The 26,728-nt window shown below is 38.2% G+C and overlaps 1 protein-coding gene across 7 annotated transcripts in view; it reads right to left on the bottom strand.

Moving 5' to 3' along the window:
- The window catches only part of NTNG1 (netrin G1), a 150,130-nt gene that overhangs the window by 73,114 nt on the left and 50,288 nt on the right, over window positions 1–26,728 (bottom strand). For all 7 annotated transcript variants that reach the window (XM_042873802.1, XM_042873798.1, XM_042873800.1 and 4 more), the window contains exon 3: window positions 12,151–12,791. In XM_042873802.1, the coding sequence (XP_042729736.1) occupies window positions 12,151–12,791 (641 nt within the window). The remainder of the gene's footprint in view (window positions 1–12,150; window positions 12,792–26,728) is intronic.

The raw sequence follows: 26,728 nt of genomic DNA on the forward strand, positions 1-26,728 counted from the left end.
TTTTTTTTTTTTTTTTTTTTTTTTGTTTTTTGTTTTTTTGTTTTAATGTGATAAGCAAAAGAGGATATAAAAAAGTACACATTTGAAGAGTTATAAATGACTGGGAGGCTCCTGGATAGGGAGAGAACTGGACTTTATGTTCTATTAATTATGTTTGCATTGCAGCAATATTTGCAAAAGCTTTCCTCATGTTACATCATACGTTCAGCACACTTTTAATTGCAGAACATTTTCCCTGGGAGTAGGAAGGGCATAAATTTCTCCATAATTTGCAGACAGGCTGAATGTCAGCTATACATTAACTGTGCATATGCTATTTGAAAATCTGGGTGGGACCGTGCAGTAAGGAAACCAATGAACTATGTTAATAGATTTTGCCTATGTTTGGAATTGACTTACAACTCTTTGTCATTCTGGTGGTATAATTCTGCTGCATCTCTCCTATTTCAATCATGTATATTTTATGAAGCATTAACGGACAAGCAAACGCACAGACCACAAGATCCACAGCCTGTCCTGTTCTCCAAAGGTAACTATTGGAGACTATTGGAACAAAGAGAGATTGCAGAATTTCATCTCTCAACACAGCAACTCTATTAAAAAAAAAAGTCCAGGGATATCTTTTAAGATACCATATCTTGAATGTGGTATTTATATAAATCATAAATAAAGCAATTGCTGCTGTTCACATGAATGGACTAATCCAGGAAAGAATCACCACATTGTGGGTCACCTCTGCAGTGAGTGACTAACCGATGAGAAGGTAACATAATGCCATCTGGTCTGAGTGTGCAGTACAAGTACTCTTTTTCTTTTGAAATATGCTCAGTGGAAGAGAAATATACAATTATTTTACTTTTCTCTTTTGTCTTCATCCAACTGTTTCTCTAGTCCACATTCATGATTTGGAAGAAAGAAAAAATCAAGTGGAAAAGTGAAATGAAAATCATATTTTTCATAGACAGTTTGTGGATTGGGTTAAACATTTTCAGTAGCAGAATATTAGCAGTTAATTACACTCGGGTTTTTTGATCTTTACCTCATTAATAACTGTAAGAAACCATCCTGGAGCCACAGCTTCCCATTTCTCAATTCTTTTCCTGTGTTGCAAAGGGGAAGGAGCTGCCCTTGTTGGCAGACTGCAATTCCTATGGGATGCAAGTGATTAAAAATGTAACTGGCTCCTTGCTGTTTTGCTGTCCTGCTGGAAGAATTATTTCAGGAGTTTTCAAAGGAAACAAGGCATACTTCCATAAGCACAGTGTCTTTAATGAAGCCTCTAAATGATAAGCAATTTTCTGCACTGACAAAGAACAATAGGTTTATTTTTCACTGAAAATTGAGACATTCATGTTTTTCCCTCTCCTCTGCCTCTCACATCTCATTTTTTCTTTTCCTGATGAAGGTTTCCATGCCTTCTTTGAGCCACATAGGCAGTGACTCCTTGTGCAATATGATTGAAGGAGTGATGATCACCAAAAAGAGAAGTGAAAATGGTGAGAAATGAGCAGCTGGAGTGGTGTGGAAGGAGCATTTCCTAAAGTGGGTCACTGACAAAACAGACGCCTTCTCATATTGCAGCTCTGTCCCCTGTCCCACCTGCTGTCTCTGCACCCTGTTCCTGCTTGTGGAAGGTCAAGGAACTGCTGTGCTGTGCTGTGCTCTGCCTGGGGGAAAGATGATAATGTTTTGAAATGGTTTTTCAAGTCAATTCCTGATTGTGCTTATATGGCAAAATCTACAACCCTGGCTCTAAGTAAGGGAAAATTGGCTCACAGTTCAATAAATATAATGAGAAGATCTAGAGCCAATTAAAATGTGATGAGGCTATAAAAATACAGCCCGGGGTATGCAAGGCTAAAAAACCTCAGATCTCTCAGATGACCCTCCCTTTCCTCTGAAAACAACAGATGGAAAGCATCTGATTGCCAGGATTTGTGTCACAGTGAATGCTAGCAGCATACATGAAATAAAACTAAAAGGTTTGTCTACTGAGGGCTTGAATGTAACATTCCTCTCTGTGCAAAGGGCTACCAGAAAGTTTGTGGAGTCTAGTTCATGTTTGCCTGACTGGCATGGCTGTTCTGAACAGGACTATAGACAAAAGCTCCATAGAAGTGTCATCAAGTCAAATATGTGGAAATTAATTTATTTATAATGACTTCGGTGAACAGCATCCCCAAACCTTAAAATTCTTAATGCACAAGAGAGTTGAATGGGAAAATGAGTAACATGTCAGAAACAATAAACAGTCCTGCTGTTCTGTCTCTGCTAACTCGAATTAAAATAATATATAAAGTGTTCTGGGAACTGAAGCAATGCTTCAGTTCAATAAAAGTAATGCAATTAAAGAGAAAGAACCCTGTTTTTCCTCTGCTTGCAATTTGAAATGAGAGCTTCTTCAAACTTGGGACCATTGCTGGAATCCAATTCAGGACCTCAGCTTATCAAATTCCCATTGCTGACACCATGCCTTTCAGGTATTATAAAGTACTACTCATCCGACCAGCTCTGTCTATAGATATCTTTAAGGTTCAGACACCCCATTTTGAAACAGACAAGCATTCATTGTGAATCAAAATGGAGTCACAAAATTTGTGTTCAGACAGCTCCTCTTTTCTGCAAGGCAACAAAGGAAAATGTGTTAGCATAAAGCTGTCTCCCTTCAACGTTTTTTGAACTCAGCTTTGCAAGACAGCATACCTACACAAAGCTGCAGGTTTCTGAGACCCTGTAGAGCAAGCATCTCATTGTGTAATTCATTCAGGGGCTGAGAACTGCAGGGCTAATGAGCTCTCCTGCAGCCTCTTCCCCTGCAGGTGCTTCTCCAGGAGCACAATCCTAATTCAGACACCGCCATGCCAGGCATAACCCCTGAACAGACAGCAGTCCCTCCCGCCCAAAGAAAGCAATAGCAGCATTGTCATCTGACTATGATGAAAGCACAAACTTTTCCATTCAGTCAGTGGGAGCTGAATTAATTCATCGGCTTTTTTAATGCTGAGAGCTGTGTCTTGGGAATTCAGCATGTGAACATATTAATCTCTCTGATAGGTGATAATGCAATATATTACTACAGGGGAGCCAGCATATGAGCACTGTGACAGTGACCCTGACCAGCAAATGACTGAATGGGTAAGGAAAGAAGGAGCTGCTCTGGCTTGAAGGCACAGCCTCCACTTTGGCAGGCAGTCCTTCACTCTTGTCCCACTCCTAATTTTCCAATGCATTACTTTGTCACTTGGGTATCCAGAAATGCTCATTAAGAAAGTATGTGACAGCCCCTGATAATACATGTCTGTGGTAAAATAATTGATCCCTCTTTGCAGTGGTGATCTCTAGCCCTCATAGGGCATGGTAGATTATTAGATGGAAGGCACTCTTTGATGGTCTCTAGAGCAATACATTAGCAGACAGCAATGTGCCAACAATCTATCACGTATAAAATCATGTCATCTCTGGAAAAGGGCCTAGCGGGAGGGGTTTAGAGGAGGATGAAGGTTTAATTATATTTGTGGAAGAAAAGATGTCCCAAAAAGAGTAGGTAGCCTGGTTATTTATTGGCTTCTCAAAAGCACTCAACACAATCTAAGAAAAAGATCAGGCTCTGAGAAATGGTGGTTCACATTACTGTTGCAGGCTCTAGCCTTGAAGTCAAGTTCATACTGAAGAACAAAATTACCTCTTACAATATGTAGTTTACTTCTGAAAATGAAAAGGGTAAGAGACATATTAGTAACATTGGCATTAGTGGAGGCAGCTGTTTTTAGATATTTGGTATTTCAGGGATGTGAGGGTAGCATCGTTATTCGAAGTACAGCTTACTATATTCCTCTGCAAACTTTCCAACAGTGAGCAGATGGTTACCCTATTACCAACAATTTGCATTTAACATATTGTAATGATTTATATACCACATGTCACCGAGCAAAGTGAAAACAGTCAGTGCCAACTAATTAGTTGAGTGTAAAGATGCATATCTCAATGTATGAGTATATATCATTATTGTAATCGGATTTTATTTTTTTGGTTGCTAATAGGTTTCACATGCAATGTCACAGAAATACTGATGGCAGTTAAACATGACCCATGGTGTCCCTCCATCATCAAGACAGTGCTGCTATCATTAACATTTATACTGGTACTCCTGTTAGCTTGTTTATGAGTGATGGTGCAGGGAGGACAGATTATAACAATCCATTGTGCTTCTCTACCAATCTTTCTTAATCTTTCTTAAGTGTATTTCAAAGTATTTTATAAATCTTACTATATCAGATATTGTATCATATTACAGTTTAACGCATATCTAGATAGGGTGAAAGTGGGAGTACTGAATGGTAGTGAACAAAGACGCTGAATAGCTCCTAAAAAAAACAGAAATGAATTCAAGGGTGAAAATGAAAGCAACTGAGGACTTATCACAAGAAATTCCGGGAGGGTTGCAAGGAAGAAGTAGACAACTACTGATATCTTCACAGCCGTCAAATTTAGAGGAAGGACTAAATGGTTCAAAGAAAGACTTTAACTTTAGAAAAATGCCCTCTGGCACTGGGACATATGTGTGTGTATATACCATATATATTACACTATCCGTAGTGTGTCCCAAGGTCTGCTCAGCTCTAGTCCACAGAGGCAATTGATAATTAGCTTTTTCTTGAATTGTTTTTGTTTGTTATCAGTCTTATGTTAAAATAGAGGTCATCACCCCAGAGTGGTCAAAATAATCATCAGTGAAGTCCAAAAGTTTCTTCTGAGTATGGCTGTCTTTCAGGCATAAAAATCATGCCAATGAGATATTTCCTTTGAATTAGTTGCTGTTGCTACTTGCTGCAGGCTTGGATGATGTGCTGTATGAGGAAGCAGATACTTAACAGACAGATTCTAAATCTCTAAGAACTCTGTTAACTGTAGAAATTAGATGTCTACTTTCAGATGGATTCATACATGAGCGGTAGTATGTCAAGTTCCTGCTTCCTCCTAATGTCATTATGATGTCTCCTGCCACTCAGCATTCTTTCATTTTTACCATATTCCACAAATCTAACCAGAACACAGCCTGTTCTTCTGCAAAGAGCTGCAGTTAACATTATGCTTTCCTCATGCGTCAGCAGCCAGACATTCTCTTGGGAACTCTACCTGCAGTGTAACCTTTCATCTCCTTTTTCTTGACCATATTGCTGCGTGGTAAATTCACAGCATTGCCTTCTCTTTCTGTAGCTCTTTTCTTGCTTTTCCACAAACAATTTTATATTCAATGAAATCAGAATTACAGTAGTGTTGAACATTTTGTTGTTCAGCCCAGTTAAAAAGATGTTTTATCTGTTTTACTGGGGTTCTGTGGTGCTGACTCATTTGCACTACAGTCCTCTGTGATCATGTAAGAATCATGATGACTCCCTTCATGCACGGATCACTGGTACTGCTGAGGCACACTAATCCCAGTGAGGTACTAGAGCAAATGATAGGAAGAGATCTCACAGCCCCTCTGTAACGATTCACGGGAACAAGGCTACTAGAACTCAACCTTTATTATTAACTTTCAGGTCTTCTTAATAGTATCTCTGTGTTACTGTTTCACTGGACTTCTGAAATTAGCAGAACTGTCTTGCCTTATTAGCTGAGGATGGCAGAATATGAAAAGATGGAGAGGTATGTTTTCGTTCATTATTTATTTATCTTTTTTCTTCATTTCTTTCAAATAGAAGATGTGACAACCTTGTCACTTCTGTCCTCTGATGTTCTCTCCCTCCTTCTTCCTCCCTTCCTGTTCTTCACTTGTTTTCTCTCACTTCTCCTGTATTTGAAACCCGTCAGTTAAGTACGGGTAACTGAAATAACAGAAATTAGTCCTAATTTAAAAGATGGCACCTGAAACTAGTATCAGATTTGGTCTCTTACTCCAATATGTAGCTTCACATAATGTACAGTACATTTACTACAGCGCTATACTAGAAGAAAAGAAGTGAAAAGGCAGAAACTGTCTTAGTTTTGAACATTTTTTTAAATCACAGATGATGTCTTATTTATTACAACAAAAAAGATTAGTAGAGAGAGAGAAATATTACCTATGTCAAGAAAAAGCATATGTATATTCTAAGTCCATCTACTTCCTTCTGAGGAACTTATTAATTTGATGAGTGTACTTGAAAACTCATCTTCTAAACACATGTAGTTAAATACAGAAACAGGCAAAATTGACTGCAGAAAAGCTCACCATGTGGATACTTGTGGAAGGAATCAGAATCACAGAAAAACAAAACAAAACAAAACCTCTGCAAATTGGTAGTTTCTGTTACTTGTGAAATAGTTGAGAGAGATTTTAAACTTTTAACATGATAGCATGTTGTACTGCTCCAGCTTGGATCATGTACGTATTATCACTGACACAACCTGAAGGACATCCTAGTGCCAGAGATCATTTGTACATGTGATCCAGAGAATCTTTAGGCATTAAATTGAAATCTTTTGAAATGAAAAGCTTAAAGGAAAGAAAGTTCCTGCAAGATATCGGAATCACCAAATTTATTCAGAAAGGCTCTTTGGATAGCTTTTCAGCATATAAAGTAACACAGAAAGAAAAAATTCTCATTTCTTTCATCAGTAGTTTCATCTCTATTTCTTTAATGTTCAATGGCAAAATGAATTATACTACAAAAGAGCTTGGTTCCTCTCCTCAAACACTGATTCTGCATGATATGGGGCTTTCTTGAAAGGCAGCCGAGGGAGATCAGTACTGAAATACTTGACGTTTTGCAAAATGGGCCAAAAAAAAAAGATGATCAAATGCTAATGAGGAAAGGTGGTATGTGAAAACTGGTGGTTTAATTCCACTGGTTTCAAAAGGGAGTAGCAGAATTAAAGGCTTTATCAGCCTTCCAGATTCTAATGCTCTGCTCCCCTTCAAGTCACTACAAGACTGAAACCACTCTGAGCTGATTGCCAGGACTTATGTAATCAGGATGGCAGGTGGAAACAAACAAAATACTATTTAGTATCACTGGAACATGGGCAGGACTAAAACCTGCCTAAAACACTGGTAAACCACTGAACCACTGGAGACTGCTAATGTGAAAATAAACACAGTAACTATTTAATTATTTCAATTGCTAATGATTTTAGATTTGTTTACAGAAAAAGAAGGGCAATCTTCCTTGCTGACATATTACAGTAGATAAATTTAAAAAGCTAATTGCACTTGGGAGTTAAGGGTAGATTGACATGCTCTTAAATACACAAGTTTTTTTCTCTCTTATTCTCTAATGAGTTTATAATTAAATTGGAGAAATTGCTAGAATTACTCCAAGTACTAGTGAAAATAACCTTCTTGTGAAGTGTTCTTGTAAATCAAAAGAGTATTCAAGTACAGTAAATATATAGTTGAAATATGAATGGTATTTATCTGTCCCCTTTAAAGTTTAATGCCAACTTATCTTTACTTTGATTGTCAGGTTTTGAGCTGAATGTTAATGAAAACATTTCCCTATAAATAAAGTAAAGCGCAATTTTGTACTCCTATTTCCACTGAGCAAAGTTCTGCTTTGGGGTACATCACAGAGGGATATTTTTTTAGTGCTGTCTTGTGCATGCCAGAATAACACCCCATATATAATCCCATTGATCCATCCATGTGAGGAAGAACCCAGGGTCTGGCACCCAAGCTGGGGGGCACTCTGCAGCATGAGCGTTGTAGCACCAGCAAGCCAGTGCTACGGGGTCTGCAGGGCAGGATAACAAAAAAGGCAAAAAACCCCAAGCCACAGAGTAGCAAGTATGCCTTCCCCAAGTGCAATTTGGTCAGATTCTGAGATGGATTAAATTTGGAAGAGATAATGTGAGAGCAAGTAACTGTTAAAACAGAGGATATTTTTCACATGTCTACTGCAACTTAGAGGTTTCTGTTACTGCTGGAACTGCAAGTGTAGCTGAGGCAGGGTCAGAAAATTCTGGAGCTTAAATAAAGAAGCTTCAAGGCAAGAAGAATATAAAAATAAATTCGAAAGGGCTTAATAACATTGTATAGAGGCTGAGTACTCTAGTGTCAGAAAGAAATTCTTTGCTCTTAGATCAAAAACTAATCACAAAAGAACAATGTGGGATGAGATTTTTCTTTGATTTAGCTAGTCAGTCATTCTATAACCACTGGGGATATATATATATATATATATATATATATGTATTTACTATTGTCTAAAATTATAGTTAGTGTGCAGTGTAAAAATGTGCATATTATTGACAACACAAAAGTTGAACAAAAAATATTTTGGAATGAATCTGGCTAAACCTTTAGCAGTCAGATCTAAAATCTGCTAGGAACCTTTTGCTTGACTTCAAAGGAACTATTATCAGCACTTTAGTGAAATTCTACCAAAAAAAAAAAAAAAAAAAAAAAAAAGAAAAGAAAAGCACTGTGTGCTTTGTGCTTACTGTCAGGGCTCATGGTATGTTGGATCTGCAGAGCCCACTGCACATCCACTTCCTCAAGCAGTGAAAGGAGAGAAACCTTCCTGAGGTTATCACATGGGGTACCTTTGATTCTCTGCTACAGGACAGAGACTTGTCTACTCTTTCCTAATTTCCCATCCCAGAAGACTTTATTTATGCATTAATCGACCTTTCTAGCCGTTAGGACCATCTTGCTTCAGCAGTTAATTAACACAAGTGCCATAATTTAATACAGTTAATGCTACTTGATGCCCTTTAATGTACCTTCCATTAGTGATATTATTGTAGTATTACCCTGTAAATTAAAATGAGATCAAGACTAAGAGAGGCTATCTTTAATTAAGGTACTGGCACACTACATCGTCCATTATTCACTAGAAAAAATCACTCTGATTTAGTGAAGCAGGCCATCAGTAAGTCAGAATTAGTTCATGTGGATTATTAGGTTTCTTGAATAATATGAGCACAATGGGGTTGCTGAAATTGCTAACAGCCAGGCAGCCAGGTTTCCTTTTTTTTTCATCATCTTAGTAAACACACAATGAAAGAGGTAAACTGAAGATGAACAAACAGGTAGTAATAGAGGAGGTAAAGCACCCATTAAGAACACACCGGCTTTCATCTCTGATACATCAGGCTTATTTTACACCAAACTGCAAAGCAGTGATGAAACAAACCATATATTAAGTGCGAAAATCTCCTGTCTTTAATTCATTGTGAAGCATTAGACATTTCAGCATTTTGTATATTAAATTTGGCATCTTTAAGATAGATATTTTCCATCGGTATTGATTCTCAAAATAGAGCATGAAACAAATTTTAGGCTGCCTTTAGGAACATGCTATTTTAAGCTTTGGTGATTTTAACTTTATTTAAACATTTACAGGTTATATTTTTAACAAAGGGACTAGCTTCCAAACGTGTCTGCTAGCAACAAGCTTTTAGGTATCATCTCTTTGTATCCATCCCATCCTCATGGAATCCTGCATATCCTATGCTGCAGAACGGCAGGGCTGGTCACGGGATTTAGTCAGTTCGCTAGTCCAGACACGTGGGGAGTGATGACAGAAACTCAATATGAGTGCATAAGAAAACTCCAACTCTACTGTTAAAGCAAGCCTATATTTATAACCACTTTAGCAAACTTGGCACAAACTGATTGGTTAACCACCCCGTAACAACTCCTAACCCACAAAGATGATAGGTTACACGTGCTTTCATGTCTTAGTAAATATCTCTACGGCGCCCCCCACAGATACTTCTTTATCTCTGACCCAAGTTTCTCCTTGGTTGTTTACTTCGGACCTCAAGGACACGGTGTCCTTGCAGAGAACACACTAGTATTTTCCCATCTGTATGTCTTTACAGCCTCCCACCTTGTCCTGCTCGTACAGCTGTTCGAGGGGCCCATGGCCCCCTTGGCTAGCAAGCCGCTCATCGACAATCCTATCTTTACCTAAGTCTCAAAGTGTGTGAAAAATGTGAAAAATTGTGGCAAAAAAAAAAAATATATATAAATTAATGTTCAGTTAATATGTTAATATCCTAGATTAAGGTGCAAGGGCTGGAAAGTTCAGCTGAATCAGAAACGGTCACAAAACAACCTGTAACTGTTGCTTCTTCCCCTCTTCCAATCCATACAATTCTGTGAGTCTGTATTACCACACCTGCTGCCACCATACCAGGGCATGGGGCCAAAATGCTTGTTTGGAGATCTGGCAGAGGGAGCCTGTGGAGTTTCTGGTAGGAGACCACAAATTCGCCAGACAGGGGCCTATTGCAAGAGACTCCTCAGTGGGACCAAATAATCAGGGGATGCATCCTTAGCAATAAGCAAGCCCACAAATTATTTAATGAGAAAGGCTCTCTATGTGTTGAAGGCAAGGACCCCAAATCCCTAAAGAGCTGTCCTTATTAGCAGAAGAGTAACAAGAATTCACACAGATCTAATTTAGTGAGACGGTATTACGTATCAGACAATTCTGTTAACACATAAGTTGAATTACTATTGCATTTAGACAACAAGCTTCAGCATCAGATAAGCTCTCTGTACAGGTAGACTTCATTTTTATAGATAATTTGTCAAAAGATTGCTGTCCCCCAGCTATGTTTGGAAGGTTTCAGTTTCTAATTTGCATGCGGTGCACTCTTATTTTTTTCCCCTCCTCAAATGCTTTTTTTGACAAGACACTGATAGTCTAATTGAAGCATTCCTGGGTTTTCAAATGGGAAGCAACATTTTCTTTAAGTGTAAGGAACATAAAATCCTGATCTCTGGTCTAATCTCTCTGTATATATGACTTATTGTAGCCTCGTGGAGAAAGGATACACATGAAGTAGAACATATTTGCCAATTTTGATATGCTGAAGTTAGTATTACTAAACTATTTCAAACTATTTTAAGTTGCCCACGATCCACTTAGCCTGAATATGGGTTGGATGCAGAACATGGTAACTACATGCTAAATCTATGATCCTGCAGAAATCCTTATGCATTCAAGTCTGTATGTGGCAGTAATTCTTCTTTCATATAAATTCAGATCATCTATTTTTCAATAGATTGCATAACATTAATTTGATTTTATTTTGACTTTATCAATCCATTTTTATATCGTGGAAGTACTTAACAACTTCAAAGGCTTGTATAAAAGAGGGAGAAAATGGTAAACTCATGAAAAGAATGATAAGATACAACAACCAGTGTATTAGACATTTAATATCTCTATTATTTTTCACTTGTTCCTGTGCCTGGAAAAATACCTCAGCCTACTAAGATAAATTAGCTTTCCTGTTTGTTTTGATATCTAGCTTCTCTTAAAAATATATATAAATAAATAAAAAGGAGGATTTGAACTCTCTGAAGGTACAGAGCAAAACAAAAAGACAAAAGGGTTCATTAGGGAGTTGAGTGAATAGCTAATAGAGAAGATACCATTTGTTTCTTCTGAACAAATATGCATCCAAGACACATGTTAAGAATATCACCCTTCTGCTTGAGGTCATCAGTCAATTGCTAGTTAGAGATGGTAAGGAGACTTCCCTATATGAATGTCACCGCGCTTTTATTATTTTTGAGTCTAGGACACCTGACACCAGCCCTTGCTTGCCACAGAGGGCCAATCTGTCTTGAACCTGGATGAGTAATAATCTTTGCTGCATTCAGATCAGTCTCATGCCCTCCAAAACACTGCTGGTTTTTCCATTCTGCTTCAGTTTCATGGCATTTCAGAGCTAATTAAAGTAAAAGGAATGGACTCTCATCTCTGTTGCCTCATTGTTTATATATAATTTGCCCTACTGGAAAAAGTCTATGCAAAGGCTGCTGTATCAATTGATTCTTGCATTAAAGGCCTAGAAAAAATAATGAAATTGAATCCCTCTTCTCAGTTAACTGCCCACAGATGAAGCTTCAACTGTATAAAAGCAGAAAGAGAGTCCCTGAAAAGTGTCATAATGCCAGGTTGAAATCCTGAGCCAATGTAAGAAAATGCTTTAATCATTCAGGGCTTTGCAGGCTAGTGACAGCAAATGCCCATGATTTAGTGCCATTGAGTCAGAAACTTCTAATACTATCAAAAATGCACCAACTGAGTCAAATTTCCAATGAACACACTTTGGTTGCTATTCGTTATGTTTGGGGAAACAGTTTTTATATAACCTCTATAAACAAACTCATATGCTTGCTCCTAAAGGTTTATAATCTCTTACCTTCCATATACCCTTATGTCTGAGATGGCATAAAAATACCGTGCCAGGTGTTGCTCATCTACATATATTTCTCCAGTTGCTGGTCTAAGCAATCTTATCCTCAGATCTGTGATGGTAAAGAAATCTCTTAATTTCTTGGTTGTGTCAAGCTGGCCATAAAGAGAAGCCATATTATGAAGCCGAGGTCCAGCAAAAAAAGCAAATCTATCTTTGATTTCAAAGTGGATTATTTTACTGTTTGTCATATATCCAGTAGAGTATTCTTCCGTGCAAATGATTTCTAGGACTGTATGCTGTGATAAATCCCTCACTGATTTTGGATCCATGTGGAAAGCATCTAAACAGTCTGTGGCATAATACTGGTAGGGCTGCCATGTTCGTCCATAGTCGAGGGATTTCTCCAGGATCATTTGGTCTGGACGGCCAGATTCAAAAGTGATAACTATGTTATCTGTCAGCTCAATGGTTTTGTTCCAGGAGAGTGTAATATTAACATGAAGAGGCTTTGGATAATCCTTCCAAGTTGTGGACTGCCAAAATGTGGATGGATGTCTTCCTTCAAGATCAAACATCAATTCTGGAGGATGAGCCAGTTCTTGGGTACTTGCATCACATTCATTATTGCACATGTAGGGGTTCCCCTAGAAAAGAGCAGAACAAGTTTACAAGGGGAACAGTGTAGTGACTGTGACACATAAAGATGTTTTGTATTTGGCATATGAAAATTGCTGCTTTTAATTCAGGAGTGAAAGTGGGAAAGAAGAAATGAGTGCTTGCAAGGAATACCTTTATCTTGACTAGATTTATCTTGTACATTTTACCTTACACCTAATCTTACATTAAGGTAAATGTACACAAAAATATATAGTACATTTACTTACGTGTTGTAAATATTTTCCTCAGTATATTTTAGAGAAAGAAACTAGTTTATTTACCCTTGTATTGGGCTTATGTGGCAAGATTTTGTTAGCAGGAGTGGGAATGGAGTGACTAGTCATAAAAGACCAGGAACAGTAAAGAAGTATCTAACAGGTTAGTAAGTCTGACTCTTAGAAAGATTCAACAGCCAAGAGAATTCCTTTTTAAAACAATTACGCTCCTCAAGAGCTCCATTCGTAAAGGAAGCAATTTTTAGGTGAAAATTATTGAAGTCAGCAGTATAGCCCCTACGCACTCCATATGAAACAATAGACAGTACAACGTCATGTTCCCTTTCACCCAGGTGTGAAATGAAACATGCTTAACTGTATTTTCAGCCTAGCACTGTCCTTTCTTAAAACACTGACACTCTCCATCAGAAGCTACTAGAAAAATTAGTGCACCACGAGTTTGATTCAGACTTCTGCCACCTTATTACAGGGTAGAAAAGTACTTCAGGAAAGACTTTTCATGAAACACAGCCTCCAATTTATCAGGACAAGATAATCCACCACTTGATTAGGTGGGAGATGTCAGCAGCTGCAGCTGGAATGCTGCCGAGGTGGCTGGAGGTCTGAACTGTGGATTGAGTTAAAAACAGCAACAAAAAGAGCTTGCCAATAATGCACAGCTTTTACTGCTACTTGTCCTCTGTAGCAAGGTGAAAGTGAATTATTCTCTCTCTGGCCTTTTGATGCATTAGCTTGCAAGCTACAATCTTCCTCTCCTTCACAAAGGCTATTTTGTCTGCAGATTGGGGTATCTTGCAGTAGTTGCCAAGATATCAGACCCTGCAGGCTGCACTGAATCACGTCCATCCAATTTAAACTTTCAACAGCACATTAATATTTTGCTGCTTGTTCATTCTGCATTTGCTTTGGAGAACGATAGCTGCCCTCTATCTTTCTCTGTGTACAGTATGGATTGTGGAAGAAGTTATGTTTTTTGTCACTGATGGTCTGCACTGTTGGGGAAAAAGTTGCACACGTCTGTTTCTACTAGTGCTGAATATGGACATAAGTGCAGCTGCGGTTGTCATTAATCAGAGTTCTCCTCACCTGTCCTGATAATAGAACAAGCCTTGGTATGATGATCAACCTTTTCTTTTCTTACAATTACAATTATTGCTTCTCTCTACCTCGAGTCCTCGGGGCAATGAGGCTGTTCAATGCCATCCAGCATATGAAATGAGCTTCATACACGTTTCCACCTTGGTCACAGCTCTGCCCCTTGGCATACTCCCAGGAAACACAAAGAAAAATGACTTCGGCACTTACTTTCACCTCCCCACAAGCAAATCCTCTTCCCTGCACAGGGAAACATTTTTCTCATGTCACTTTCCCATTAATACAGCTGAATCCTAAAATTTACAACAATTCTTCAGGACTCAAAGTTAAGAAAAAAATAAGAAAGAGTTATTTGAAAAGCAGAATGGTACTCATTAAGCAGAAGGATTCAAAACACGGAACTGTAACTGAGAATATTCTGCAAAATGTCTATAAAAAGTTCCTGTCACAGTTTTCTTGATTTCAAGCTCACGGTTACTATTCCTATTCCTTCCTTTTGAATAAAACAGTGAAAATCAAAATAAGTTTCAGGCAGAATAGATAAAAGACTGACTTTTTTGTTACTTAGCTCAATTTCATATAGCAGATATGAATACAAGGAAATGCCACCTTACTTAGGCACTTTCCTTAGGAAAAATGTGCACACTATGAGATCTACAAGGTTCCATACACTTTGAATAGATATAAATCCAAATTTTGGAGAAAATATTCAGTTACATGAGGCACACCTTTCTGAAGTTTACTAGAAAAATCCAGACATTTCTGTGGCTGTCATCGTGAAGCTGTCTGCATACCTATAATGCGTATCTTCTGTCATCTCTTTGGCAAAAGCCGTAACACTGGAAGGTCACAGGTATTGAAACAGTAAATAAATGGTTCTGGATAGCAAGACACTTGTTAAGCATTGCTTAGGGATGTCTTTGGTTTCCTACAGCAGACAGTAAGGCCATTGTAATTCATGTTATAAACCAAACCTAAATGCTGTTCTGAGTCCCTGGGTAGAGTAGAAGGCATGTTATGTGATTCTGAGTGGGTAATCCAGATTGTAGATTGTGCACAGTGAATGCTAAACATTGGCATTTGCTTGCTTCTGAATGGTGCTCTGTATCTCTGTGTGCACAAAGCTTTTTGAGAAAGTTGATGCTACTCCACTTAATGGCAGAGCACAGTGAGACACAGGCCAGGATGACAGCACTGCCCCACATCTGAATCTGATCTTATCAAACCATACTGTAAGGAAAGCACTGCAAACGAGACTCCAAGTACAAGGCTTTGGGCATTTCTTCCACCAAAAACGAAATTATTCTTTTAATTCTGTAGCACTCAATTCTCATTAAAGGGACAAATGATTTGATTACACCATAATAACCCATGTGGAGTTCAATATTCTGGAGAGGAAATTTGAAAAAAAAATAAGCCAATATAAGCTGATAAAATAAATGTCCTGAATTCTAGCACAGGGATGGGGAGATAAATTATAATGATAGGTAAGTTCCCATCTGCCTGCTGGCATGGCATTCAGTGATGTAATTTTGTAATGGTTGAATATTGCTTCAGAGGCTTAGAATCAGATCCTCAATTTTTCTACACATAACTTGGCTTTAAACTGTTTCTAATTAATCTTAAAAGGTAATTTATATGTTAAATCATATTTATACTACCAAAACTGTGTAAAGCTGCCTACATGGAAGTTCTTTAATACATGTTAGTATGAAACAATTCAATTAACTGAGATTAGTTATGTATTTTAATGTCTACATCTCTAAGATAATCCTCTTTAAGACCTCTATTTCAGTACAATGAATACAACATGGAAAACTTTCCCCAGTTTGTCAAAACTAAGCACATTCTGTGGTGGGAACGTCTAAACAACCAAAACATTAGCAGCGATAAGTAATTTTGTGACCAGCAGGCAGCTGGAAATAGATCTTAATTTAAGCTCTCCAAGTAACAGCTTTTCAGCTGGACAAAGTGAAAAATACTTATAACTTTTTAAAATGATATTTACATCATTAAGAGATTTCTAAATTATTAAACGCTAATAAATAATTCTAAATGCTTCACTGCCAATTAACATAAGAGGTTTCTGAGGTTTCTCTATACCATTACCAGCTAGAAAAAAAACACTGTTTTGCTGTACAGTAATTGGATATTGGTATTAAATAGCTTCTTGCAGGCAGTCAAATTAAGTTGCTATTATTTTATTTTATTCACGTATGAAATTCAAAATATTGCCAAAACCAGTACCACCACAGTTCAGACGGTTGGGCTTTGGGAGTGCCTGTTTGCAGGCTCTACCCCGCAGCCACAGGGCCGTGGCTGTATCACATGATTTGATCCTGCTCAGCCATGGCTGAAAAAAGCAGAGTTATCTGAGAAGCTGCTGACTGGTCCCAGGAGACTTTTCCCTCAAGCATATAGTTTGTTTTTGCACACAAGGTCTCTGTCAGCAAGCTTGAATTTTGATGGAGGTGTTCAGGATGGTGCAAGGGGTGCTGCTGGCCGGCCATCAGCTGGACCACTGAGGCGTCTTACCAGGCCTATCTGTGGGCACAGCTTGGTGACAAATGGAACAAGGACCCTTGGGTAAGGATTTAGGATCGAGACAGTGGTAGTGTAACCTTTAAATATCAACAGGGCAGTCAGCAGCTCCCGTTCAAGGGTTAACATCTGATGACTCTGAGCCAAAGCCTGCATCACAAAGATCCTTCTGTGCCATACACACAGGCTTAGAGCTTGATTGAAGATGTTGCTTCTTTCAGTCTGCTTCCTGTCCGCGCTAACACCTCATGGACTTTTTTACTCGGGAACAAAGACAGGGGGGCTTAACCTTTCTTCGGCGTGAATATTGGAAGCTGTATCACAGATTACATGCTGTAATAGACACCTGACTAAATCCCTACAGAGGATTATAGCTTGCATTTTCAAACTGGTGAAGGCTGCTGAGGTCAAGCAGGCCAAGATTTTAAGAAGGAGCAAAACGAATTTTCAAGAAGCAAGTCACAGCAACTGATTTTTATATTGCTGCCTCAAGGTAGTTAGCTCAGACGCACTAGATAAGAAATAAATACAGTCTGAATCAAACTTGGAGTGTTTGACCACTGCATTCAAATCACACTTCTGGAAATAATAGTTTTTTTCTTTTTCAAAGGAGTACTACAAGTATTCCACTCAGTACCTTGTGGTATGTTGCAGATGACTAATTAGACAGTAATAACTGACAGTGAACATTGCTCTAATGCTCACATTTTCCATGTGATTTCTAAATGGGAGTTAGGTGTTTACTGTTACACAGCCATATTATTAAACCATTAATAGGGAGATACTACTCATTAGGAATTTTCCCTTTCAGGGCAGTACAGTGGATTGGCAAGGCACAGAATCTGCCACATAATAGTTTATGTTGTCAAACTCACTACATCCATTAACTGGTTTGAGAGTTTCTTTGTCAGTGTTTGTAGAATTATTGTTGTGAGGAAGACAGGGTTGGCTATAGACAAGAACATTTTACCATCAATAACCCTTCATCACTACAGTGACAGCATTTTAACTTAAAGTGATTTAAGCCTAAAAAGAAAAAATGCTAAAATCTCAGTGGAAGATCTGATGTGCTCACAGAGCTCCCAGGTGAGAGGCATTTGGGTGGTCAGAGAAGCACTTTGAACTGTGAGCTGCAGGCTGTACACTGTGAATTTGCCAAAACCAGCAAAAAGAAAATAAAAAACTGTTTAAATCAATAACTTCTGGGGAGACTTAAAAATATTAAACCAAAGAGAATGTGACTGGTCAAAACAAATAATAATACTTAATAATTTTGTGCACTTTTAAGATGGAAAATATGTTGCAGATTATGGTCCTGATCCTGAAAGAAATTCAGTGTAAGAAAACGCCAGATCTTTTAAAAAGATCTATTAGTCTCTAAAGATTTGGCACTTTGTCTCATGAAACACAGGCCTAACTAATTAATCTTCATGACAATAGCTCCATGAGATAGGGACCCTATCCCAAATTTACATATAGCTCAGAAATAGAAAGACTTTGCATGATGAATTCTCTAAAACCTGTTTATATTCTAATTTCTTCCAAAGCCTCACGGTGTATCACCTCAGGCAATTCCTAGTACCCAGAGTAGTTCACTAATTATTATTATTATTATATCATGCCTTTCTCCAATACTAGGAACTGAAAATGTTTTGTAGAAAAAACATTTTTAAAATTGCATTGTAATCTAGAGAAAACTGTTTTCCTCTTTCCATAGCCGTTCTTTGATGTTTAACAGGAATGCAGGGCAGAACTTATCTGATGAATAGAGGGAACAAATTATATGTTCTAAATCTCTACAGGCTTCTGGAGTTTTCTGGTTCACACTAGAGTCACTGAGAGAATTAGCGAAACTACTACCATATCACCACTGATATTATATGATCACATTTGCAAAGACATTTAATTCCTATCAGAACATTATTTCTTTTTAATTCCTCAAGATGCTGTTTTTTGAAATGCTTTTCAAATTACTAGGCAAGCAGGTTTTTGTTTCCTCTGAAATAACCAATTGTGGGACAAATCCTGCTTTGAGGCTGTCTTTGAGCTGGCAATGTTGCTGATATTATTTTGACCACTTGGTGATTCTGGAATCAATGGTATTTTTTGTCAGATGTGCTGGCACTGACCTGAGTATATTTTTGTTGTTTGAGAAATTGTTTTCCTCTTGTATCAGTGGGTATCTGGCAATATAATCACTTTCTTATTTATAGCTTTTGTAATGTCTTGAGGTGCACACTACTGGGATCTCATCACACTTAGCTCTGGCTAAACAATATGACAACAGTTCCAAGAAAATCTAGGTTTCTTTATATGCCAGATGCACATTTGGGTATGAGAAACTGAAATCGCAGGGGGCAGAATCCATTCCTGTCGGGATACTGGCACCTGTCCTGGCAAAACCAGCCCGTCTGTCAGAACTCTTCTCAGATAGAGAAGCACAGAACGTGGATTGCCATGGGCCTGCTCAGCTCCCCCTGTGCATTTCTGTCAGACTGGCTTATGCAGATGTTCTGCCACCCTGCAGTGATCCTGATGGGAAAGGGTGCCCTTCACTTTACATTCAGTGGTCTGATACAGACTTCATTTTGCTCAATTTAGAATTTAGAAAGGAAGCCACTTTGGAAAGGAGTAAAGAAAGGAACTCTCTAAAATTCTGCAGTGCCATTCCTGTGTTAGAAAAAGCAATGCTAAAGCAACTGGTGTGATCCTACTGAGGGATGGTCTCAGATGTCACAGTGGATCACAGAGAGAATAGAGCATTGTTAAAACCAAGCAACAAGATCATCTCGGTGATGACAAAGGGAATTAAGGTGCTAGTAACGGTAAGGATTTTTTTTTCTTTTTCTGTTAGAAATCATTGATTCAGAGTTTCAGTCCTTGAAGGACATCAATTGATCACAAAAAGACTGAGAAATATTCTGTGAGGACAAGGTGTTCCCCATCTGCTCTTAACAACCCTAATCAGTACCACCTGACTCCCAGGTCTGGCCCTATTTAAATGCAGGTGAGAGGCTTTTTTTTTTTTCTGATTCTTTCTCCTGGGTGTACTGTGGGCTTGTGTTGTAGTCATTTTTTCTGTTGATCCTCATGGGACTTTCTGGGTTATCCTACTGTCCAGTTCTTGCCATTCAGGGGGTTATTAATTGAATCTCTGAGATTCCTGGTTGTGTGGAATGGTGCCCATCCATGAGAACATAGCTGCTGAAGATGCTCCTCTCTTTTCAGATGCTGCTCCCTAGCAGCTGTGTGGGGAATGTGTCATGAGTGTGGAGATGGAATCCAGAGCTTGCCCCAGGCAGTGCTGGAGCAGTTTTACACTAGTTCAGTATGAGATTAAAATCTTTGCAGTGTAGAAATTTTGTGTTGGGGAAAATTTCAGGAAACTTTATGGCAAGAATATTGCAGTCTGTGTGGGCTGATGCACCACACCAATATAGGTGGACTAGAAAATCCTCCTGGGCAGGATGGATGATTGCTGTAAGCCGTGCTTAGCTGGTTCCTCCTCTCTGTGTCACACGTGTGTGAATACTGTGAGGTATTTTCCTGGTAGATGGCACAAATAACTATTCTGTTTTTATTTCATACAGACAAACTGAAGAAATATGTCTGGCAAGTCATGGAGGCAGCAGAGATGTGATGGCTTTGGCTTCTGTAAAAGGTTGCTCTGAGCTTTCTCACTGGTTCCTGAGGAAGCTCCATCTCCTGAGGTAAGGCTTTTTTTTCCTTCTGGAGAATGGCACTTGAGTAACACCTTTGTGTATAATCAGGATTTTTTGTGCAGTTTATAAATCTTTATGATATGGCTGGACTGAATCTTTTCAACGTAAGATTGTCATGCATAGTGTGATGTTGCTCATATTTCTTTGTGAGAAATAAGTAAAAAAAAAAACAAACAGTACTTTTCTCTTTACTATGTTATTTTTCAATCCAGAAGGTTTCTAAAACACAATGTAGCCCATTAATGTAGCTTTGTAGCTTGGCGAATTAGCTGACAGTCCACCAAAGCTGTCACGGCTTTTTAATAGTACACAACTGTTCCACAGTATCCATCTGCTTAGAGTGGAACTGAAGACTGCTACATTCAACTGAGAGTTCAAAAGTATTTTACATAAGCAGAATCAAATTGTGTAATGCAAAATAGGAAGTAATTCCCAAACAAGACTTTTTGCTTATTCCTATTATACCTAAATATAAAGTAGCAAGGGAAAGCTCAGTACAGGCAGTTGCTATAATGATGAAGGAAATAAATTTAGAATGACACCCAATGAAGCTTTATACTTTTGACTCCCATGCAGGTTTTGACTAGGTAATGAAAGTTTGAAATGCTGATGTCATGCTAGGAGAGTGTAAAACTAAAACTTCTACCTGTGCTTCACACAATAGCTCAGGCTGCATGTGTAGTTTGGCTGACTGAGCAACATGATAGGCAATATGCTTTACAATTAGTGCTTAATAATTTGCCAATTTTCAGATTCAGTGAATCTCAAATTGCAGTTACTGAGCCTTATTGTATAGTTTAAAATGATGTTCTGATGGCTGCATTTGCAAGAGTGGTGTGCACAGGAATGACCCTGAGCTGCCATGTGCTTGCCTGTGGCCCTACCTTTTTCTTACAGCAAAAGTCAGAGCAAGGCCTTCCAGACACTACCGCTAATTTAATGCTAAATGAGAATGAAGTTATTTAAAGCAGCAAGAGCTTAGCAATTTTAAGTTGCATGGTTGAAAGGTAAGGGAATTCTTGAAGGAAAAAAAAATAAAAACAAAAACATTGTGCAATTTTTCTTTCCAGTCTGGCACCTTTCAGTGGATCCACTTGGAAAATCCTTTCTTTCTTTAGAGCAGTACCTCTGCTGTAGGCTTGCTGCTGCCTCAGGCAGCCTAGCAGTTGCTGATTGCTCAGTCTCTTCCTTGTACTGGTGGGCTGAAGGTCTCCAAGGACAGATTTCCTACAGACTTGGAGACCTCCACCTTTTTATCATCAGTTGTGCCTGTCACCTTTGTGCCTAGCAGTTATTCAGCTATATGGTGAGCAGGATGGGAGGACTCAAATGTCTGGAATGCAAGTGTTTCTTTTCCCAGTTTGTGTTCCACTGAATCAAGTCTCTGATCTGACATACGGCTTGGATACATTAGTGTCAGAAGGAATGCAACAGCTGGGGACAGAAGTGAAGCAATATAGATTGGTTGGCTTAAGAGCAACATGAAAGCGCATCATAAATTGTGATCAAAGAGTTGAATTGCCTGTTCTGTCACATTTGTGCTTATCTGTAAAAAGATAATTTGTATACACAAATATAACTTGCACACTCAAGTAGCTATTTATGCTGTAAAAGACTCTTCTGAGGGTATAAATGTGCACCAGACTTCGGTGTGACTAGTTCTATCCCAGCAAAATTGCTTTCAGTAAATATGTTACCTCAAGGAATCATTAGGATTTTATTCTTCTTAAGAACAGCGGGATTTAGGACAGCAAATTTGGGTTCTTTACTTTATGTGGAAACATAGTGCATGCAAATGTCACTGAAGTCTGTACTGAGGACATTTCTTTTGCGTATTCTGTGATTTAAATTCAGGTATAAAGAATTTACTTTCTAGAGTCAGTGCTTTTTCCTCTCTATATGCATACATACAGGTATGTAAACATGCTTCAGCTTTTTTTTCTGCTTTGTCTATTTTTGTCAAAAATGAAAGATTTCTGGAAATGTGAAATATGCTACACCTTGAAAGAGGAGCTGATTATGGTGTAAGGCACATGACATTATCTCATTGTGATTGCAGGCCTCACATTTTACTCTGAATACTGGCAAACTGTCATGATGAAGGCTGGTAAAACAAAATGTTCCATCAAGCTATACTGATTGACTGAAGTGTATACAAAACTATTTTCATGCTCTGAAACAGAAATTTCTGTTAGAAAATAAAAAGGGGCAATAAAATAAAACCCAAACCACAGACAAGAAATGTCTTAAAGCCAGTTAAGCATCTACCCTTAGGGAACAGGTCTTAAAATTTCTCTTTTTTTTTTTAAACTTCAACTTAAAAGATGCTGTCCTCTTGCCTAAATGTGTAACTACAACAAATATTCATGTCTATTTGTAATATATGGGATATTAAGTACAAAATATGCCAAGACAATGAGCAGAAGGGTACTAAATCCTCCGTGGCAGTCATTAATGATTGCCTGTCACAAACTGCAGTTGGCTTTAATTTAATTTTCAAGGTACAATTCCTGCATCCTCTGTAGGAGACCTAAGGCTGCTGTAGAGCATTCTTGAAGAGCTGGAGTAGTTAACTTGTTTATCAAATATGATATAAAACATGGAGGGATGTGTCTCAAATGTGCTATTTTTCAAAAAGTCATCCTAAATAAGTTGATATTTTATTACTCTTCACATTGAGGCAAGTGTTGAGTGCAATTGAACAGTTAATTCTCCAAACATTCATCTCTTACTATGATAGCATTGGAAATAGGAAGCTTTGCTAAACCAAGGTAGGTTGTCTTTCCCCATAAATTATTGTCCCTATTCTGCATACTCATACCAATTTAAATGGGCTGTTCATGCAATACTAAGTAATGTAGCATGTTTTCCTATGAATAAGGGTAGCAAAATTGTTACTTAGTTCCAGGAAAAGTTGCTGAGTTCATGTTGTAGTATGATATATAGTTTTGCATAATTTCCAGCTGTAGATCTCCAGATGATTTGCAGTCTTCAGCTGCCTGCAAAGTTATAGCTGGGGAAGAGCATCACAGAGATAAAGTGATGAGCAGTGATTAAGCCAAGAACAGACCCCTTTCATTTACCCATACGCTTTTCCCTTAAAGTTTTTTTCTTTGTTGTAATTTTATTATTATTATTATTATTATTATTATTATTATTATTTTGCCATAGAGAAGAGAAAGTGCAGAGCCAGGCAACAAATAAAAGGAACTAAAAAGGAAAAATTCTGGTTGGGAATGTCTCAATTGCACTTCTGGGACTGTCTGCATCCGTAGGCACAATTCATTCCAGTCCTGAGCATTATTGATTTTATGCCTGAGGATTTCATGCAAAAATTGTATTTCTATATTAACTGTAATTTTATTTCTGGTTCTCAATGTCAGTATTGTTTCTTTCAGAATTTCTGACCTGCTTCTGTATTATTACTGCATCTACTGCCATTTTTAATAAGCTTTAGAGCCAGTAGATTAACACTGAATGTCAAACACCACAATTAGAATTGCCAATGTTACACAGAAACATTGTTTTAATATATTAAAAAAAAATAATAATAACCTTTTTCTATTGCCTCAGAATCTGCATTAATTTTTGTTGTATTTGTTTTTTCACAGAATTTTCTGGGCTCAGAGGACCTGTGTACGTGAACCACAGAAAGGAAGAGGGAAAAGTGACATAAACAAAAATGACAATTGTAAGTGAAATTCAATTTCATTTCATTTCTCTTAAAAGGTGGGCTACATTGTTTTGCTGCCATTTATTTGTCAAGATGAAAAAATAAGTGTTTCTAATGAATCACAGTGTGTACCTACATAAATTTGTTTCTCTAGGAAGTCCATGTTAAATGTTGAATGTCATTATTCAATGAAGGAATGTTATACACATATGCCCAATGAATTGTGCACCATCCCTATACATTCATATTACAGCACATAGTACTCTGAAAGAGAACGAATATGCTCATTAAGTCCATATTAGTGTAACACATCAATATAAGTAACTCAATCAATACATACAGTATCTTTTGAGGAAAGGTAGCAAATGTTATGATAAGCTGGCAATCTATTCAGTTATGTGCTGGAGACTGTCATGTAATTTTCTTTATTATATATATCCACAATCATAAGGGTACATGGCTGAGAAATACACAATTTCCTAAAATGATCTGTACTCAAACTGTTACCAGAAGTGTAAATTTTGCAGATGTTAGATGGTTGCACTGACTCCTAACAGCCTGCCACTTGCAAAATGTACTTCATCATGCTAATCCCAGCTGGCAGATTGCAGGGCTGGAGCAACGCAAGCAGCTGCTCCATGCGGAGGTGGGGCTGTGAAAGCAGTGTTATCCCTGCTCCTGCCTCAAGTAGGGGGCTCAGAGTGATGAGAAGTGAAGATATACTCCTGATTATGTTTTATTTTCTTCATGGTTTCTTCATGGTTTTTTCATGGTTTCAGTTACTAAATGGCACTGACTTCCTAAGCTCGAAAGAAACCTTTTATCTGAATTAAAGAGCACCTCTAAAGGGAAGAAATGGCTGGGATAATAAAAGTATGCAATACTTTTATTTGGCATATAATTGCATGTGTAGCACACAACTTCATTCAATTGAGCCACATTTCCTTATTGACTTTACTAGGAATAAATTGGAATCTGGAAACCTTTCACTGTAGAGCTGTGGTTAGGACTGCACAGCATGATGCTGTGTTTCCAACCTCTGCAGCCTCTGCTGTAGCAAGGAGGAGCTTTGACTACATATGTGATGTTGGCATCAGTTCTCCAGCTCAGGTTTACTTGAGAGCCTCAGCACTGCCAGGCTTTTGTCCTGCATACACATGGTGCTGCTGCTTCTGTGCCTGTGTTGTTAGCCTCTATCAGTGCTATGCCTGGCTGCAAGTGGCTGAATGGCACATGGTGTGACTGCACCCTTAAAAAATATATCCTGTTTGGTAAGTGGTGGATCTCTAAACAAGAGGAGATTATATGTAATTTTTTATACCAGAAGAAACAAACTTTCTACAATTGGCTGCTACATTACAATTCATTACAGAGTAAGACGATAACAGAAGCTCTGAGTATGCTCTTCTCCCTGCGCCACCCTAGGAAGCAATAAATTAGAGTATATTATGTTCCCTATCAGTTCGACCCATCACAGGCTTGTCTTGCTGAAGACGTGATAAAGAGAAACACCTCCGATAAAGTAATGCAATTAACTGCTGCCATTTGAAATCTGAAAAATTATATTTCCTCATTCCCAGCCCATCTGTCTGTTTTACTGTTTTTGAGTAGAAATGCTGTTTAATGACTTGCTGGCTGCCTGTAGAACTCCTTTCTGTAGTGCAGACTGATGTCCTACAAGAAAGGTCAAAAGCTTGCAGCAGTAGCAGCCAACCCATGGCTGTGCAGCCCTGGGACAGGAATATCTGGGTGGGAATGCATCCTGCAGCCCTTGATAAGGGCACGATGGCCACATCAGCCCTGTAAGGCTCATGTGTGCCTTTGAGGTGAGAGGATCCTGTGGTGGGGCCATGCAGCAGCCAGAGCCAGGAAGGTGTAGTTACCTGACCATGGCACTAGATTTTCCTTGGTGTATTTCTGCAGCTACCCTGCAATTAAAGCAATATAGTGCCTTCCAGCATTTATCTTTAAAGGGGACTTACAGCTCCTAGTTTGTTCTAGAGGAGCTATGTGAAGTATGTGCATTAGAATGTAAAATATTTGTCTATAAAATGGGCCACTATTTATAAGGGTGCAAAAGTAAAAGCCCTCAAGAAAGTGAGGTATTTTTTTTTCCTCAGATGCAGAATTCAGGGCTGTGCTATGCCATGAACAAAAGCAATGTGCCTCTCTAAAGCTATGCAGCGTTTCAGTTTTCTCAGTTACACTTTATATATAAACACCTTGCATGTACCACGTGAGTATGTTCAGGCCCGAAATAAAGGTTTTTAAGGGTGGGGAGTGGCATAGCTCTGCTTGTAACGATGACCTTTAAGACAGCATACAAAAACACTCCGTTCAGCGTGGCCATCTGTGATGTGTTAATGAAAAAAGAAAAAGTAACTTCAAAAGATTTATGCCTTTAGATTTCTTCTTATCTCCTAATTTTTGATTGGGCATATGCTGAGTGTGATGCAGTGAAATCAATGAAAAATAGCTGTAAATTCTAGCTGATGCTTGGAGTCAGTGCAGGGTCCTAAATTTTAAATGGATTTGAGATTTTCTGTGAATTTAGTTGCATAGAATTTGAATATATTAGTTCAATGAACAATATTTTATGTTGACGCTTGCAAATTCAAAAGTTGGCCAAAAATTAAAAGATAAATAAGAAAGCAAGT

This window comes from Lagopus leucura, unplaced genomic scaffold, assembly GCF_019238085.1.
Source record: "Lagopus leucura isolate 7727_CA_CO unplaced genomic scaffold, USGS_WTPT01 Super-Scaffold_100009, whole genome shotgun sequence".
In the NCBI taxonomy this organism is placed as follows: domain Eukaryota; kingdom Metazoa; phylum Chordata; class Aves; order Galliformes; family Phasianidae; genus Lagopus; species Lagopus leucura.